General features: G+C 50.8%; 1 protein-coding gene across 2 annotated transcripts in view; it reads right to left on the bottom strand.

The window, feature by feature from the left end:
• Positions 1–16,243, bottom strand: part of FAM207A (family with sequence similarity 207 member A) — a 29,990-nt gene extending 13,747 nt beyond the window's left edge. For both annotated transcript variants that reach the window (XM_036243876.1, XM_036243877.1), the window contains exons 1-3: positions 16,026–16,243; positions 9,934–10,042; positions 56–124 (exon numbers count right to left, since the gene is read on the bottom strand). In XM_036243876.1, coding sequence (XP_036099769.1) covers positions 56–124; positions 9,934–10,042; positions 16,026–16,163 — 316 coding nt within the window. In that variant the 5' untranslated portion in view covers positions 16,164–16,243. The remainder of the gene's footprint in view (positions 1–55; positions 125–9,933; positions 10,043–16,025) is intronic.
• Between the last annotated feature and the right edge of the window lie 2,412 nt (positions 16,244–18,655).

Raw genomic sequence — 18,655 nt, 5'->3', positions numbered from 1 at the left:
GAGGACAGGAAGCCCGCGCCCTCCTGAGCCACGCCACCGCCGGGAACGCACTTACTCTGCAGCCACCGCTCACGCCGCAGCTTCAGTTTCTCCTTCTTGGGCAAAATCGTCTTCGCCTCAGCACCTGAGGACAGAGCACATGTGTGATGAGTAGAGCGTCCCCGTTCCCACAGGACACAGCCTGAAGCTTCCACCCACAAAGCCTGGGAACAGAACTGGGCAGGTTCTGATGGTGCCAGGCAGCACTGCCGCCACATGGACCACTGCGCCCACAGCAGCTGGGCTGTCCCGAGGACGAGGTCAGCCCTAGCCTCTCACGGCACCCAGGGAAAGATGGAGCAGCAGCTCCTGCAGTGCCAGGGACACCATGCTGCACCTCAGCAGAATGGCAGGAGGGTGCCCGAAGCACAGGGGTCCCTCTGAAGCAACAGGATGCCCAGACAGGCCTTCACCTACCACCCTCTGCACCGCACCCAGGATGACCTGCAGGAGGACGCTGCGTAAGCATGCTGACAAGAAAGGGCCACAAAACTCAAAGAGGACCCATAGCTACGGAGAACTGAGTGGGCACCTCACAGCACCAAGAGTCCCCTCTGCTGAGCCTGGGGCCTGGGCACACTGGAGCTTAGGCTCACAAGCACCATGGGCTTGGAATTTCTCTGCACAGGCGCTGCCAGAAGCCCAGAGAACTCAGGTGAGTACAGGCTAAGCAAGAAGTCGTCCCACAGCTGATCAATGAATCAACCAAGATAAGAAAACCTACTCCCTTCAGACATGCCTTCTCCCAGAGCCCTCTGTCCACCCTCACCGCCCACACAGGGATGTGTCCCTGGCCTCACCTGCCAGCATCAGGGTGTGAAGTACAACACACACCTTCTCCTTTGTTCCCCAAACAGCTGTTTTCAAAACACTGGCCACCTAGAGGACCCTCTCACTGCCCACCCGACTCCCCTCAGCTCCTGTCCCATCCTCCTCCCCACCCCGTACTGTCTGCTCTTACTTTGTGGTGACTTCAACCACATAGGTCTGTGGCCTCCCCTCCGTCATGTTCCTGTCCTCACCACCGTGGCCTGTCTGCACATCTCTACTGTGACAGGCTCAACTCTGTCCTCCAAATTCACATGCTGAAGACCTAAGCCCAGTACCTCAGAACGTGGCAGTACTGGGGGAGAAGGTCTTGAATGAGGTAATTAAGTTGGAATGAGGTCATATGGGTGAGCTCTAAGCCAGTAAGACTGATGTCCCTATAAACAAGAGGAGATTAGGATACAGACACGTACAGAGGGACAACCACGTGAGGACACGGGGAGGAGAGGGCCGTCTATACACCAAGGAGAGGCCTCAGGAGGAGCAGCCACCCAAGACCTTGCTCTCGCAAATGGCTGCGGTTTGAGCCCCTGGTCTGTGGTGCTGTTACGGCCGCTGAGCTAAGACACCAATGTCTCCTCAGTGACAGAGCGCGGTGCTTCCCGCAGGCCAGCCAAGCTGCACACCTCTCCCCTCCCTGTGAGCAGGCCCCTCCCCGTGAGCACATGCAGCAGCACAAGCTGCTAGGAGCCAAGACGCCATCACACTTGCTAGCCTATGACACTTGCTAGCTCCTGAAGAAACCTGATAACCTCTAGGAGCACTGGGCACATTTATGTCAGTGACCCCATGACTAGTCCCATTTTACAGATGAGAAAAACAAGGCTCAGAGGGGGCCAGTCACAGGGAACTGCTGTGGACCAGGCCTGGAATGGAGTGTGACATGCGGGCTCACAGCCACCAGGCCTCCACAGCAGTGTCCTTGGGCTGGGTGCCACGGAAGCTTCACCAGCACCCCTGGGACCAGGCCACTGGAGGGGTACTGGGGACGGGATTTGGGGGTTAATTCCCCCAAATAAACTATGAACCAAAGTGTGGCCACAGGTGCAGCTCCCAGAGCACTCAGATAATGCACATGGCCCAACTGCAGGACACGGAGAGTCTCAGGTCAGCCTCACTGATCCCCAGGCTGTCACCTCCCCCACTACAGGCAGTGGGGTGGGGAACGAGATACAGAACCCATGCCCCCAACAGGCACTTCAAGGTGGGCGGACTGCCAAGGCGCAGCACAGTGCCCACTGCCCTGGGTGGGAGCCAATGCCCGTGTTGGCCAGACCTGACTCCCAGCCGGACAAAGACAGTCACAGTGTGTCTGAAGCTATCGTGTGGCCCCAAGAAGGCTCAGGTAGTGCCAGCTGGCACATCAGGCAGCACTGGACTCCGCTTGGACAGGCTGGAGCGCCCATATACATCCCGGCCCAGGGGCAGGAGGGGGGACGCTCTGGGGGGAGCCGACACTGCCAGGCTGGCGGGTGCGCCACTCTGGGAGCACAAAGACGACGCAGTCCAATGGCTGTCTGCCCGACGTCAGGACTGTGGCATGCGGGCTCGCACGCGGGAGGGTGGGAGGTCGGAGACACTAGACCTGCCAACGTCATCTCTGCTTCCAGCTTGCTCTAAAAATGGAGCGAACTCCAGGCTGACCACAGTTCCTTGGCCTTAACTGGACCCAGGACGTTTAATACGAGATGTACATCTGGACTCATCTTTACTTCATGCAGATTTTCTTACTGCTACAACCGATCCATGACATCTGAGAAAAACAACGCAGAAACAAGTTCTGTCAAGAGCCAGGTGGTGATTCTGCTCATGTGAGAAACTCGTATAAACCCTGGAGCATATGACTTCACAGGAATTACAGTCCCTTTCCAAGAGTGAGGCCCTACGTGCTGGCCCCACTACACTCCCAGACGTGCCCGAAATCAACAGTAGCCATGGGGAGGGCGACGAGGCGTCCAGCAGCATTTCTGATGAATGACAAAGTGAGAATGATCCAGATTCTGGGGCAGGCCATCCCAGACTGAGCGCTCCACCTGAACCTGGGCAAGGACCAGAAACCTCGAGTCCAGGGCAGGTCTAGCCAACCTGGAGTGTCCATGTGACCCGGCAAGCAGTTTTTTCTTATCTTAAAGATGAGTAAAATTCTCCAGAACCTAAGATAAAAACACTTAAAACAATCAACCAACCAAGCTAAGCACTGGCAGGGTGGGTGGGGCTGGCCACCCTGGGCCTCCTGCTCAGCAGACCAGGCTCCTCCCGTGCCCAAGCCCTGCCCTGTGCCTGCCCTGAGGTGCCTCCATGGCCCATGGGTGCCAGCAGTAACCTCAGATGCAGACCCAAATGGTACCCAGGAGCACAGAGAGAAGGCCCAGTGCAAACTCAGGCACAGGTTGCTTTCACAAGAAAAGCTGAAGGTAAGATGCTGTTGTGTATACAGCAGAATGATGAGCTTTGGAGCTTTGACTATAGAGACACAACTTGGGCAGCTATCTGACCCATTTGAGCCTCAGTCTTATCCAGAAAACGGAAGTGCAACTCCAGCAGTGTTAGTGAGGTCAGTAACCCTCTGCTCTCTTCTCCTAAAGGAGCCTTGTGGAACAGAACACAGAGTTCAAGCAAGGGGACACCTGTCTGCTTCCCCCTGTGCCACCCCTATGCCTGTGCGGCCCACCCCCTTTCCCAGGTCACCAAGGCGACCACCAGTGTGGGATGGTCAGAGGACAGGAAACAGTTTTGCAGGTGCTGACTTCTGGGAGGACATGGTTAACAGGCTATCACACGAGCATGTTCTAAATGGAACTATAAGAAAAATCAATATGTAATCAGCCTTTCTATAAATGATGTCAACAACACTGTGTAAAAGGACATGGGCACAGGCAATGAGAGATAACTATAAGTTACAGCTGATGTGACCAAACTCATAAAATACAAAGGCATTCATGATATTGACAGTCTCCTTATCACAATGGTAACACAACCTAAGACACAGATTTGGGGAGAAAATAAAGCAGGAATTGTTCACCTCTCTCTGTAAGGTCCCAAAAGATTAATGTGTAACTAAAAAAAAAATAAAGCCACAAAAGTACTACAAAAAACACAGAAGAATTACAAAACACAAAGAAAACACAGATTTGACTATATACAAATGTAAAACCTCTGCAAGGAAAAAAATTATGTGAACAAGTGGACTGGAGGAAAGGGGCCCTTCTAGGCAAACTGTCCTGTCAGTGCCTGCTCTCTCCTGCCCCGTATGATGCGAGTGACTCTTTTCTGGGGCCCCCATCACTCTCTCCCTGTCTCCACTAACCCAGCCCATCTTGAGGTTATCAATAGATGGGATGGACCCAGATGAGTTCAGGCCACTCTGGAGTGCTAGCATCCAGCTCCTTGGCACAGCGGTCCTGTTCACACAGCATCCCTCAGCCCAGTGTGCACAAACATGTCCTCACAGGTGCCCACAGGCCATGGGTCAGGTCATTCCACACACCATGTCCAAAGGTGTGAAGAACTTGTTGGGAAACAGAGTGACTGTGGCTTGTTCCAAAGTGGGGAGAGAAGGGAATGCAGGCACAGGACAAGGTGCACTCACGCTGACCCCCCAAAGCCCTGACATGGATAAACCTGGATGCAGGACCCTCCACCACCAAGGAGGAGGCAGAAACTGGCAGGCCCAGCCCTACAGCCGTTCATTCTGCCCCAACCCCTTCCCTCTCAAAATGCCTAGGCAGAGTCCTCTTTGGTTGCTTCCTTAACCTTGCCCTTTCCTGCTTGTCTGTTAAAAATAAAGGGCCCAGCCCGGCCGGGGTGGTTCAGTGGTTGAGCGTTGACCCCTGCACCAAGAGGTCATCGGTTCGATTTCTGGTCCGGGCACATGCCCAGGTTGTGGGCCAAATCCCCAGTGAGGGGCATGCAGGAGGCAGCCAATCAATGTTCTCTCTCACTGATGTCTCTATCTCTCTCTCCCTCTCCCTAAAATCAATAAAGAAAAAAAAATTTTTAAATAAAATAAATAAAGGGCTCCATGCGGACCAGGCAAGAGCAGCCTGACAGCAGGGACCTTCCCACCTGCCCCATGCCACTGCACAGCCAGAGCCACAGCATGTGGGCTCAGCAACCTCCCACCCCCAAGCCGCCAGAGGCCCAGGGCGGAAGCCCAGGCTCTGGTCCTACACTTGGCCAAGCACACAGGCCGTCAGGCCCTGCGGCCAGGACTTCCCTGGAGGCAGTGGAGGCCCTCTCTGGGGCCTGGTGGAAGCACTCCCGCCAAGGACCTACTCCCCACAGCGGTCACCAGAGCCCAGGACACATGCAAGTTGCTCATAACCAGCACCCTGCAACCACCTGGGACAGCCAGCAGCACACGCATGGCAAGGACACAGGCCCCTAAACACAGCAAATGCCACCCACTCAAGACTCCAGGATGCCCGTCCATTGTCCTCAGGGAGCCCACACACAGCTAAAAACAATGCCAAGTAGTCTGTCCAGAAAATGGCTACCCCGAGGCAGTTAATTCCCTCTCCACACCCCTTACTCTTCATTGGTTTCCCTTTTACAACTGGGGGTGGGGTGGAGGCGAGGAAGGGGAGTGGACTGAGTCTGTCTTACTGCTTACTGCAAGGCTGATGGAAAAATGGGAAGAGTCTTTGGAGGGGGACTTTGTGGAAAACTCCTGAACAACCCCTGGAAAGCCCTGGGGTTCCCCTTGTGCTGGAGCCCAGCTTCCCCAGCTCCTTTCCAGAAGCAGGACTGGCCTCTCTCATCTGAGCTTGGCAGCAGAGGAGACACAGCTTTGCTGCCCTCTGCTGAGCAGCCCGGTGCCTGCACCTGCCCTGCTCTGGACTCCTGTTTCATGGGGAACCCCTGCTGCAGGTCAGAGGCACAGGCTGGGAAGCTCAAGCACAGGGAAAATGCAGTCGCTGTACTGTGGTCTGCATGGCCATGAGGCCCAGAACTCTCTCGGCTTGGGGGACACGGGGGGTCTCAGCAGCACAGTCCTGAGACAGAGAAGGTGAGCGCACATGTCAGGGTGTCCCTACAGCAAGATCCCTCCACTGTGGCATCCTTGTCCACTCAACATCACCATCTCCCCAGGTGCTTGTCTGAGAACAGAGAAGGCTTATTCTCTGCAACTTTCCAGCACAAAGGAATATAGGACTAGAAGTAGAAGGGCAGAGCAGCAATCTTGTGAGGGAGGACTGCATCGCCACATTCCTTCAAGTCCCCACCACAAGGGAGAACACAGGAGTGAAGAAGTCCATGAGCCCAGGTGCCCTGACTCTCAGGGCAAAGCCAAGCTTGGCTGGTGGTGGCTGGGGGTCATCTGCAGAGGGAGGTAGGTGCGGGGTGGCCTCTAGCTGAGTAGTTCTGCACAGGAAGCATGGAGCCCTGTCTGCAAGGGGGAATTTGAAGGGAAACGGGAAAGACTGGGCTCCAAAGGCCACAGGGCTCCAAAGGCTCCATGCAGCAAAGCAGGTCCCACTGTGTCCTGGGGCTGCAGGGAGTGTGTGAGCGCACATCTGCCTGGAGGAGGGCAACACACACAAGCACATGGGAGATGCACGATGGACATTTATCCACCCAGGTGATAGACCCACAACAGGCCAGGCTCCCCCCTGGGTGGGCTTGGCCTCTTCTAGTCCACGCTGGCTAAAAGGCAGACACAGCTGGAGAGACGAAAGTACTTCTATTTGTGACTCAGCCCAGGGACTTGAAGAAAGGATGCATCTGAGCTAATCCAGGCAGACAGGTGCCCTCGCCTTCACAGCCCAGCAGGTCACTGAGCAGCACTGAGAAGACTGGATACCACTTTCCACATGACCTGCACCTACCCCGGGCCACCAGCCCCAGCTCAGGCCTGGGGACCACAAGACCCATTGTTCCCCTGGAAGATCCAGGCGTTGGCCAACAAGGAGGGGGGCAAAGCTGAGGAAGGCCAAAACAAAAGAGCTGCTGAAAAGGGAGGCTCAGGTGGGAGACAAGACTGAGACACAGTCACCTGCCACCAGGAACCTGGGGCATCTGGACACCTTGGAGGCTCCTTCGGGAGCTGCAGCCGTTGCAGGACCCAATCAAGAAACCAGGGAGTACTTGGCTGAGCACAGCTCAGAAGCCAGAGGGTCCATCTGAGCTCCAGGATCTTCACACAGAATGAGAGGGCTTGTGTTCCTGTAGCTGCCAAGCAGGACCCACTAGGCTCTGGGCCAGGGTCCCACACTTGGCAGCATCAGAACCTATGGGAGGGTGTGTGAAGACAAGGATCGGCAGGTCTGGGAAGGGGCCCCAGTGGTGCTGGTGCTGACCTGAGGCTCCCTGAAGGTGGGTGCACAGTTTAGCCCGTCTCTCTGTGCAGGTGGAATTGTGACAGTGCCCACAGAGAGCAGTGCTGGAGGGAGGCCAGATGGTCCTCCTTTTCCCAGGTGAGGCCTCAGAGCTCTGAGCTCAGCAAAGAAAGGGGCCAGCACCTATGATGGCCTTGGCCTTCCCCTGCATCAGATCCATGTCTATGAAAGATGACAAAGTGGGCCAGCCCTTCACTGTAACGGGAGTACCACTGGTCAGCATGGCTGAAGAAGCCCAGTAGGACCCCCAGGCAGGCCCGCATAGCACACCTGGCCAGTAGATGCCATGCTCATCTGATGCTCAAGGAACTAACGGTCCTGAGAAGCCACACAGATGCCTTCGAATCCAACAGCCAACAAAGCAGAGCACCGGGAATCCAACTCAGCTCCTGTGACTGAAAACTAATGCTCTGTCCCCTCCACTTCCTCCAAACTGCTGGGGGACACCAGCTGTAGCACACATGGCTTCTCCTCCTGGGTGTGTGCACCACCAACAGGCAGGACAGCATGCCAACCTGGACCAACAAGGCAGAGCCTGTTCTATGAGCAGAAAGTAAACTCAGTCCCACAACCACCAGGAGAAGCGGGAAGGAGAGAGAGAGGTCCCAGAGATGATAGGCAGGAGGGGTGGGAAGAGCCGCCAGGGGAAACTGTCAGAAAAACAGCATTTGTCAGCTCTCTCTCTGGGGGAATAACTTTCTCAACAATTCTTAAAACCCAAGAAGAGTTTTTTGTATGACATGACAAATAGTTGACCTCTAAAATACCTAAGCACTTGTTCAAGGCTAAGAAAGGCGATCAGAACTGCCCCAAGTACTTAGACAAGCCATAAGAGAATCAGCGAACAACAGAAAACTGATTGATTGCATTGGTCACCAAAGAAACTTCTGAAAAATAAGGACTGCCATGAATCCCCTCTCAGGGGGAAGCTTTGTGGCTGTGAAGGTGAGGGAAGGTCAGAGCCAAGATGGCCCCTCATAGACAACTTCCTCCATTTGTTCCCCTCTATTTACCTTCCTACAGTCTGTGCCTTGTAAGCCTATAAACATACTGCTTGTTGCTAAGATGCTATAGAAGCCAAGTTCTCCCCAACCCTTTGAGTTTCTCATCATTGCTGCTTCTCCTGTGTGAAGTGTACTGCACACATTAATAAATTGATTTTCTCTTGTTGATCTGTCTTTTGTGAATCTAATCTGCAGGATTCCAAGGAGGGTTGGGGGAAAAGTGTTTGCTCCCTACAGTTTCAATGCACAAAGAATGGCAAGGAGATTCCCATACATCTCCCCAGTGACATAGCAAAAACCCAGAGCAATGATATAAACAACATAAAACCCCACAGAAGATGCTTGAAATAAGTCATACCTGTGAAATAACCACATATTACAACTCTAAGCTGTTTACAAACTGTAGATAGAAACCTGGAAAATGATACTAAAAACCTGGATGCTGCTCAGTCAATTAACAAGAAATAATTAAGAAAAGTCTGTACGTCAATTCACTAGAGAATCACAAGAACACAAAGAGTATTAGAGCAGTAAAACAAAAAGGACAGCTACTTACAACTTTCAAGATGAGAATGCATGGTAGGACCAAACCAACAGAAACAGATGTGCAGGTCGGGTACAGTAGGACTACCAAGAGACTAGAGTGCTCTTAACAAGGCTACACACCTCTATTATTTTCTTTTTTATTTATTTACTTTTATTTATATATTTTTTATCCTCACCCGATAGTCTTCCATTGATTTTTAGATAAGAGTGGGAGGGAGAGAGGGAGAGGGGGACAGAGAGGGAGGTGGAGGGGGGAAAAGAGAGAAAAAATCAATGTGAGAGAGACACATCAATTGGTTGCCTCCTATCAGACTCTGACTGGGGCTGGGGATTAAACCTGGGCAGCCCAGGTATGTGCCCTTGACTGGAATTGAACCCAAGCCCCTTCAATTCAATCCGACGTTCTAACTGCTGAGCCAACCTGGCCAGGGCCACACCTCTATTATTTTAAATGTGCAACTGTGTATGTGCAGCTCACACCCAGGCAGCATTAAGGCTTCTCTCCAGACAGGGCGGCGGTGCCCTCTCCAGGCCTCGGGAGCTCACTCCACCTCCAGGGCAGCTCGAAGGAGAGCGGAGCTGCTCTCCACTTCCAGGGAAGCTCAGCCAGAAAGACGTGGCCAAGCCTCTGCTGATCAGAGACACATGTTAAAGACACCAGGAGAAGGCAGCCGGCAAATCCAAAACGGGGAAAATGCCCTTCCTCCTTACATCATAAAAACATGAGGAAAGGTCAGGAGGGGATTGCAATGCAGTGTGGGCACTTGTTTGCACCCGGATTTTTTAAAAAAGCAAACACTATGAGGCAATCATGAAGATGAGAGCACTGTGTGTTTATTTGAAAAGAAATTACTGCTAATTTGTTTAGATGTGATATTGGCATTGTAGGTGTTTTTCTTAAAAAAGAGCCCTTAGAAAAGATACTAAAGACTTCATGAGGGAAACTCTTTTGCTTCAAAATAATGCAGCATGTGTGTGTCGAAGGTGGGTGATGGGCACATGGGATTTATTTATACCACTCTCTCTATTTTAGCAAATCTTAAATTTTTCCATTAATAAAAATGTTTTAAAAATGTACAGTTAACTGAAATTTGCTCTGGCCCATGCATATGAATAACTCAAAGCCAGCCAGGCACTGTAAACATACAAGCCCTAAGGTCCACCTCGCTCCCTCTCACCTCTCCTGATGGAAGTAACGCTCCTCGTGTCTAAGTCCAGCTTCTGCACCAAGGTGCTGGGGTCTATCTTGGTCCTGGCAAAGATGTCAGTGTTCACAAAAGCCCACTCCTAAAAAAGAAAGAAAGACGACCACTTAAGACTCGCTCCATGGCCTCATGGTGAAATGCAAGGCCTGTCACACAGCAGGGAGACCCCTGGGTGAGGGTCTCAAGATGTGCAAGGATTGGCCCAGCTATCACAGAGGAGGACCTGGGGAAACTACCCTCACTCCCCAGCAGGGAAGTCCCAGGACCCTCGGGAACTCAGACCCCAGAGCCCTACAGTGGCACCTTCAAATCACCAGGCGGGCCATCCCTATATCAAGGTTTCAAAACCCTCCAAGTCACTCTGCCCATCACACCATGCTCACCCAGAGCCCACCTCCCAAGCCCAACCAGCTCATTCCAGGGCCAAGCTCCAGGATAGGGGCGTCAAGAAGGACCTCAGCATCCACCTCCAGGGTAGACTTACACCAACGGACAGGATGGGATGACGCAGAAACTAGCCTAAGCGCCAAGAAGGTTTTGGGCTGAGTGCACCCACCAGAGCACCTGACAGAGAAGCCCTGGCTCCTGGGGACTTCCCAGGAGCAGTAAACAAGAGCCGTCAGAGAACTGACCAGCACAGGGAATAAAAAAAGCTGGGGCTATTGGGGAACACATGTCGAGAAGGGCAGAGTGAGGGTGTGGCAGACTGTTTCCCCAACAACCATTTAACTGGAGAAAATGTTAAGTCTCCTTAAGAATTTATGGCATATCAGAAACTACCACAGCTTTATCCCTTCCCCCAGCTCCCAGTCCATGCCTATGTTTTCACTGGGGTCAGGGGAAAGGGGTGGAGAGTCAGGCTGCCAGCAAGTTCCCCCACCCCAAGTTACACAGGCTCTATTCCAATAAGGTGAGGCCAGAGAACCAGGGCTTCCTTCCCCTGCCTCCTGATCCCCACTTGTTTGGCAGACACTCCACCCTAGGTAGAGAAGGTCTAGAATACTGGGTCCTGACCATCCTTACCCAGCACTGCAGGGTGGAGCTACTCACGAGCTAAGAAGATTAGGGGTCACTCCCCAGATCCACTTGTAGAGGGGGTGTCATAGTGAGAAGCTGAAGTTGTCCCTACCCACTTCTCTAGTGTGGGCACAGAGATTCCACCCAGGGGAGGAACAGGCTCTGAGGAGGGGACTGACTCTAACAGGACAGAGTGAGAAGTCCTAGCCCAAGGGTGTTGTGGGACACTGGGGATCTGAGCTGGCTGTGCAGCTCACTGCGCCACAACACTAGCAGCAATCAGCTACACGGCAGAACAAGCAAAATGCAACAGAGAGAACACTGCAAAGACGACAGCAAGAGCCCTGGGGTGTAGGCTGCACCCCCTCAAGAGCAATCTACTGCGAGCCCTTCCCCTATCACAACCACCTCTGGATGGGCACAATGGAAAGCATGCCCCAAGCAAATACAATGCCGGGCAAAGGCCCTGCGCACAAGGGCTTATGCATAGAGCCCCTCCAGGAGTGCACCCTGGCAGTCTGGAGGCCAAGAGGCTCTAGGCCATGCTGGCTCAGGAGCAATCACAGGGAAACTCAAAGCTGCTAGTCCCTGGCTGAAGGTGATTAAAAAAATGTGAACTCCTGAAGGTGACAGCAGCCTGCGGGCCTCATGCACATCCAGTGGTGAAGGGCCAAAACCTAACTGGATGAGGGGGCTTACACACAATCTGACTAGTAAGTGGCTTATGCTGATCCAGGTAGCCAGGCGAAAAGATTAAAACAGAAAAATATATATGAGCCAGAAGATCTGAGGCTGCACACTGGAGGGAGAGTAGAACAGACTTCACAAAGTTAGTTCAGAGCCAGGCCAATACACAAGTAAAATGACCAGGCAAACAACATCACCCCCCTGGGGTGCTACAATGCACTTCCCAAAGGTCCAGTTTCCCACAACAACCAAGTATGACACATACAGAGAAACAGGAAAGCGTGATCTAGGTCATTGCAGCTGCACTGAGGGGCCCAGCCTGCATGTTGAACTTACTAAGACTTCAAAGCAGCCATTGCAGTTAAGGCCACAGAACTAAAAGAGACCATGTCTACAGGAGGGTACAATCACATCTCATCAAACAGAGAATATCAGGAAGAGAGAGAAACTATTAAAACAAAATAGTCCGGCCGGTGTGGCTCACTGGTTGGGCGTTGACCCACACACCAAAAAGTTGCTGGTTCAATTCCTGGTCAAAATACATGCCCAGGTCGTGTGCCCGATCCCCATTGGGGTGGGGGGGGCATGCAGGAGGCGGCCAATTGATACTCTTTCTCATTGATGTTTCTATCTCTCTCTCCCTCTCACTTCCTCTCTCTCTAAAATCAATAAAAGAAAAAGAAAAATAAAACATAAAATAAAATCCTGGAGTCGAAAAGTAGTGATAAAAATGAATAATTTCATTTGAGAGATTCAAAACTAGATTTGAGCTGGCAGAGGAAAGAATCAGCAAATTTAAAGAAAGATGGATAGCAATGATGCCGTCTGAAGAAAAGAGAGAAAATAACAGAGCATGACAGACAAATCAATAGAAATAAGTTTACAGAATAGGCTTGCAGATGTGAAAATAAAGGGAAACCTGACTGAAATGGAGTGACCAGTCCAGGAGGGGAGCTCCAGCCAGTACCCACCTGACACCAATTACAGGAAAAATAGTCAATTACAGACCCCAACAGAAGAATCCTCCACAGGGAGGAATCACCAATTACAGGCCCCAAAGGAAAAGCTGTACATGGTATCTCCTATAAGAAACCGACTCCCCAGCATTTCAGCCAATGAGAAACGGTCACTTCCCTGAATTCTCCCTTTTCTCCAAAGGTCTTTCCTTCAAAACAACCCCTCCAACTTCCTCCTTTTCCTGTTAAATACCTCTTCCAACTTTGTTAGACTTGCCTGTGGCTTTTGCTATAACTGGCTTGTTCCAAACTACAATTCTTTGCTATTCCCAAATCCGTTTTTTTTGCCAGTAAAATAACTTTTATTTTTAAGGGCAAGGTGGAAAAATGAATAGCATCTTAAGAGTACCATTCAGCACACCAACATAAGTAATAGATGTACAAGAAAAAGAGAGAGAGAGGGGGGCAGAAAAAATATTCATAGAAATAATGGTGGAAAACTTGCCAAATTTGATGGAAAACACTAACCTATATATCCAAGAAGCTCAATGAACTCCAAATGGATATACAAACTCCATACAGAATAAACACAGAGATCTACATCAGGCACATCACAGCCAAAATGTTTCAAGGCAAAAAGATAACCTTGAGAGCAGTTAAAAAAAAAAAAAAAGATTCATCACAATGGAGGGCACTCTTATAAGATTAACAACTGACTCCTCCTCCTCAGGGACCATAGAGGTCAGGAGGCAGTGGGATGGCATACACCAAGTGTTCAAACTATCTTTCAAGAACGAAAGTAAAAAAAATAGTCCCAAATAAACCAAAGCTCAGAGAATGTGTTAACAGACCTGCCTTCTAAGAAATATTAAGTAAAATTTTTAGGCTGAAAGCAAATGATACCGAACAGTAATTCAAATCCACAAAAACAAAACAAAACAGGGAGCCTAGAAAAGGTAAACATGTACCTAATAATAAAAGAATAATTGTAACAACTTCAGGCTGGGCTGTAAAATACAGTATATAGGAGTGGGCAAAAGTAGGTTAAATTACTAGGCATGAGTACCTAAAAGATAAATCCTAAGTAAGCATACAGAAGAAGAAGGAGGAGGAAGAGGAGGAAGAAAGAAGAAAGAAGAAAGAAGAAAGAAGAAGAAGAAGAAGAAGAATTAATAAATAAATAATACAAGAATAAACTGCTTCAAGTACTCACAACTGTAAACCTACTTTTGCCCACCCTTATATAGATACAATTTGCAAAACAATATAGTATGACAAGGGATGGCAGGAAATGGAGCTATACAGATTGTATATTTCACTGGAAGAAGTCAATACTGAGATATATCATGGCCCTACATTAACCCCTAAAGGACATCCATTGTCAAAGAGTCTCTCTATAACCAAACCCTGCTCAAGCTCCTCTGTGGTTTCCTTGGCTTTTTCACAACACCAAAAGCACAAGCAACAGAAGAATACAAGATAAATCGAACCTCATCAAAATTAAAACCTTTCTGCTTCCAAGGACAATACCAAGAAAGTTAAAAAACAACTCAGAATTTGAAAAATATTTGCAAACCATACATATCTGATAACGGTTTGCCATCCAGAGTATATAAAGAACTATTAAAACTCAACAAAAAGACAAACACAATTTTAAAATGAGCAAGGGACCTGAACACACATTTCTCCAAAAATATATAGCCAACAAGCTCATGAAAAGATACTCAACATCATTGTCCTTAGGTAAATGCAAATCAAAACAATGAAATACCACCTCACATCCACTAGGATGGCTATAATAAAAAAGACGGACAATAACAAGAGTTGGTGATGGGATGTGGAGGAATTCGAACCCTCATATATTGCTGGTGGGAATGTAAAACGGTGCAGCCACCGTGGGAAATGGTCGAGCAATTCCCCTAAAAGTTAAGCATAGCATTCTGTACCACCCAGCAATTCCACTCCATACATCCACTGGAAACTCTACAGGAATGTTCACAGTGGTGTAATTCATAATAGCCTAAAATTAGAAACAACCTAAGTATCTGTCAACTTATGAATGGGCCAACAAAATGTCGTGTGGTATGGTACAGTATACCCAAACAATGAGATGTTTTTCAGCCATAAAAAAAAAAAAATGAAGACAACAAAGAAATGAATGCTACAAAAATAATACTACAGGGAACCTCAAAAATATGCTAAGTGAAAGAACCCAGATACAAAGGTCACGTTAATATAATATTCCATTTATATGAAAGTGCAGAACAGGTAAACCTATTAAGATAGAAAGTAAATACATGGTTGCCTGAATTATTATTAAGTACAGGCTTTCTTTTTAGGGTGATGAAAATGTTCTGAAATTTGTAGTGATTTTTGCACAACTCTGTGAAATACTAAAAAATACCCAGTGAACTGTACACTTTAAATTAGTTTTATGACATGATAATTATATCTCAATAGTTTTTATAAAAACCAGAACACTGGTACCAGACCCTGGGTTCAAACATCAGCTCCTCCATCAGCAACTAAGTGTCACTGTTAATTTACTTAAACTCTCCGCTTTTCACCTACAAATCAAGGGTTAGGGCAGTCAGAAAGATGTGAAGTGACTGGCACATAGCAAGTGATCAATAAACACGGCTGTTCTCATTATAATTACTTAACCAAAGTCTTGGTCCGCACGGACCAACAAGGTCTTGTCTGCTTTCCCGCAGCTAGCCTCTTGGCTGCACCCTAAATGCTTCCAGGGTAGTTCAAGGGTCTGCCCCTGGATAAACAACCCGTGGTCTATCCACACCGTAGATTATCCTGCCATAAAAAGGAACGACGCACTCATATACATAAGATACCACCTGGATGAACGTTGAAAACTGAGAAGTCCAAGAACCCGAACACAAAGGCCACAATGTAGATGACTCCAACCATGTGAAAAGTTCACAGGAGAGAGAAAGTAGTGGCTGCTTAGGGCAAAGAGGGAGGCAGGGATGGGTCTCTTTTCAGTTCGCTCCTTCCTTTTTCATTAACCCTGGGAATTTCCTTTGCATTCCTAGGAGCTCAGCGGGACTTGAAAAGGTTCTGCCACATTTGCGCAGCATTTCTGGACACTGGTTGGAGGTTCCTGGTTCTCTGTCGCGGAGCTGAGGGCGCGGGGAGTCACCCTCACCCGCCATCCGAGTGACAAGGGCCTGAAGGCCACCACACTTCGCGCACCCACAAGGCGCTCAGGTCGCACAGCAAACACGACTGAAGGCGGGCCCAGGGTCGCAGGAGACCTTCCCAGGGAGCCACAGGGCCGAAGCCAGCCCGGGAACCCCCACAAGCGGCACAGAGCGGCGCCCCAACCCACACCCGCCGACCCTGTTCCCACCGCAGCCGCCCAGCGCCCCCCTGCGGTCCCTGCTTTACCTTCCTCCCGACTCCGCCAGCCGAGGCCTGCGGAGGGGCCGCCTCCTGGGCCTGAGGGGCGAGGCCGGGCGCGGACTCCCCGGTCAACCTCACGGCAGCCTGGTGCACGCGGGCCCGCAGCCCCCTCACTTTCCCCATGCCTCGGGTTGAGACCCACAGTGGGCCGGAAGCCACAGGGCGCACGAGTCGGAGCCTGTGGGACGCTGCTCCTGCACTCTCGCAGTCCGGCGGAAACTGGAGCCCGGGCGGCTGGGTTCCGAGGTCCGCCCCGCAGCGGCTGCGCAGTCGCTCGGAAAAGCAGGGCAGCGTAAGGGTGGGGCCGCGGAGGGGCGGAGGGGCGGGGCCGGGCGGGGCGGGGCGGGGGCGTGTGTCCCTGTCCCGCGGGGCCCCAGCCTCTGAGAACCGGGCCTGCCCCGCAGATGCGGTCTAATTGCTGAATCCAGGCAGCCTCATTGTGGTTTGGGGATAATGAATATGGAGCTGGATGTAACAAGCTTGTTGAAAACACACGAGTGTGTTCGCCACACGACACTTGTGCCTTTTATAGTCTCTGAAGGAGAAAAAGAATCAGAGGACTGGGGCAGGGGCCTGCATATTTTGAGAAGTGGTGACCAGTCTACAGTGGAAGATCCGGGACTCAACATGGATGAATCTCAGAGGAGCCCAAACAACTCTTGCCTGAGAGTCCCTTTGTTTTATTAACTGTGCTTGAACCGTTACTTCATGTCCATCTTTTTTTCTTTTTTTACAGCATGTCATTTACTCCTCAAAATAATTCCTGGAAATTGGGTGTAACTCGACCCTTTAAATGGGAAAGAACACAGTGGAATACCTTTTGCCACACAGGAGTCCTGTGCTAGGAAGTTCCAGGACCAGGACCTGAATGAGCTCTGCTCTTGGGGTCTCTGGTTTACTTTCAGGCTCCCACGTATCCAGCCCTGAGAAGCTCGTTCAGGAAAACAAGCTGGGGGTGGGGGTGGCTTTCATCCTCAAGAAGCCCCTTGTCCTGTTGGGGCCACACAGGAGTCCAGGCTCAGCCAGGAGAGAGGACACACCTCCCCCTTTCACTCCCACTCCCCTACACAAGGGAGGCCTTGGGTTCCAGCACTCAGGACTCCACCCAGTCTAGGAGTCCAGAGGAAACCCAGCCACAGAAATTAGTCTTTGGAGAGAAACAGCAGGCCCCACACAGAATTGGGTACCACTTCTCAAAAAGGATGAAAAGGTATTTGCCCTGGTGTGTGGTCTCCCCAGTGCAGGCAAGTCACTATTCTTTTTTATTCCTCACCCGAGGACTAGATAGAGTCGGGAGGGAGGGAGAGAGAGACAGAGAGAAACATCAATATGATAGAGCCACGTGGACTGGTTGCCTCCCGCACAACCCCAACCAGGGCCAGGACGAACCGCAACCGAGGTATGTACATGCCCTTGACCAAAATCGAACCCGTAACTCATTGGTCCCCGGGCCAGTGCTCCGACTGCTGAGCCAAACCAGCCAGGGAGGAAAGTAAATATTTTATTGGTTGTTACAGGTCTGTTCAAGGTGTGCAGGAGCTGACCTGTACAGTTCTAGATTGTTCAACATGGAGGGGACATTTGTAGATGATGAAGGCCCCGAGGTACACGAGGCCTGAACATAAAGGAGCAAAGTCACAGCATGGATCCAAGCTGAGGAAGAACTCCAGAAGCCAGCTCCCAGGTGGGGTACCCCGTTCTGTAAGAGCCACAGGCGATCAGTGCTTTTCCAGGAGCCAGAGACTGCCACCTGCCCAGTGCTTCCCAGACCAGGTGGTTGAAAGGAGAGCCCAGCCTTCTTTGGCTGAACCTCTAGCTGGGCTGAGAGCTAGACTGGCAGGTGGAAGCTCTGGGAAGTAAGGATTTTGGCTCAGCAGATGGGCTTTCTGGAATGTGGAGAAGGCCATGCCCACTCCAAGTCAGGTACCCACCAATCCCATGGGACTTACGTCTTTATGGGGGTGTCATCCATCAAATGTAAAAGAAGCCTGGTTCTAACCAGTTATTTGAGGAAACGAAGCAGTTCCCAGCTTCGCCATGATAGAACAAGGACGCAGAGGTAATTTCTGCTAATGAAAGTCATGCAGGGGTGAGCTACGGGCATAGCACACAGGCACAGAGACAAAGCCCAGCTGGCCTCGAGGACTGTCCTCTTGGCAGCTGCGCAGGGACACTAGAGAACATCCCAGAAGCAGCTCCACTGGCCCAGCATTTCTGACCTGATCTTTAACAAACTGTATCCTCTGCATCCAGCCATCCTCATTTCCTGAGTTGTCCGAGGCAGAGAGACCCCAGCTTGGCTCCTGGCAGGTGACAAGGTTCCCTGCCTGACCCAGCCAGTGAGCAGCTCCAGAGGCCGATAGGACAGCTCCAGTTTCAGGCTTTCCTTTCTGCCTCCCTGTGCAATCCATGCTGTCTCACTGCGAGGAAACAATGGACACTGCTCCGAAACGGATGTGTCACAGCTTTACAAAAATCCTGCGGCCCCTTCTCTCCGTGTCTGTCCTCTCATCTCCCTTGTGACCACCTGTCCAGGCCTCTCCATGCCAGAAGGGTGCCCAGGCCGTGGTCTCCCTGACTTTGACCTCTACGGGAGCTACTCGCACCCCCCTCCT

The sequence above is a fragment of the Molossus molossus genome, unplaced genomic scaffold, assembly GCF_014108415.1.
Source record: "Molossus molossus isolate mMolMol1 unplaced genomic scaffold, mMolMol1.p scaffold_m16_p_5, whole genome shotgun sequence".
Lineage (NCBI taxonomy): Eukaryota > Metazoa > Chordata > Mammalia > Chiroptera > Molossidae > Molossus > Molossus molossus.
This window is presented reverse-complemented; position numbering and strand designations above follow the sequence as displayed.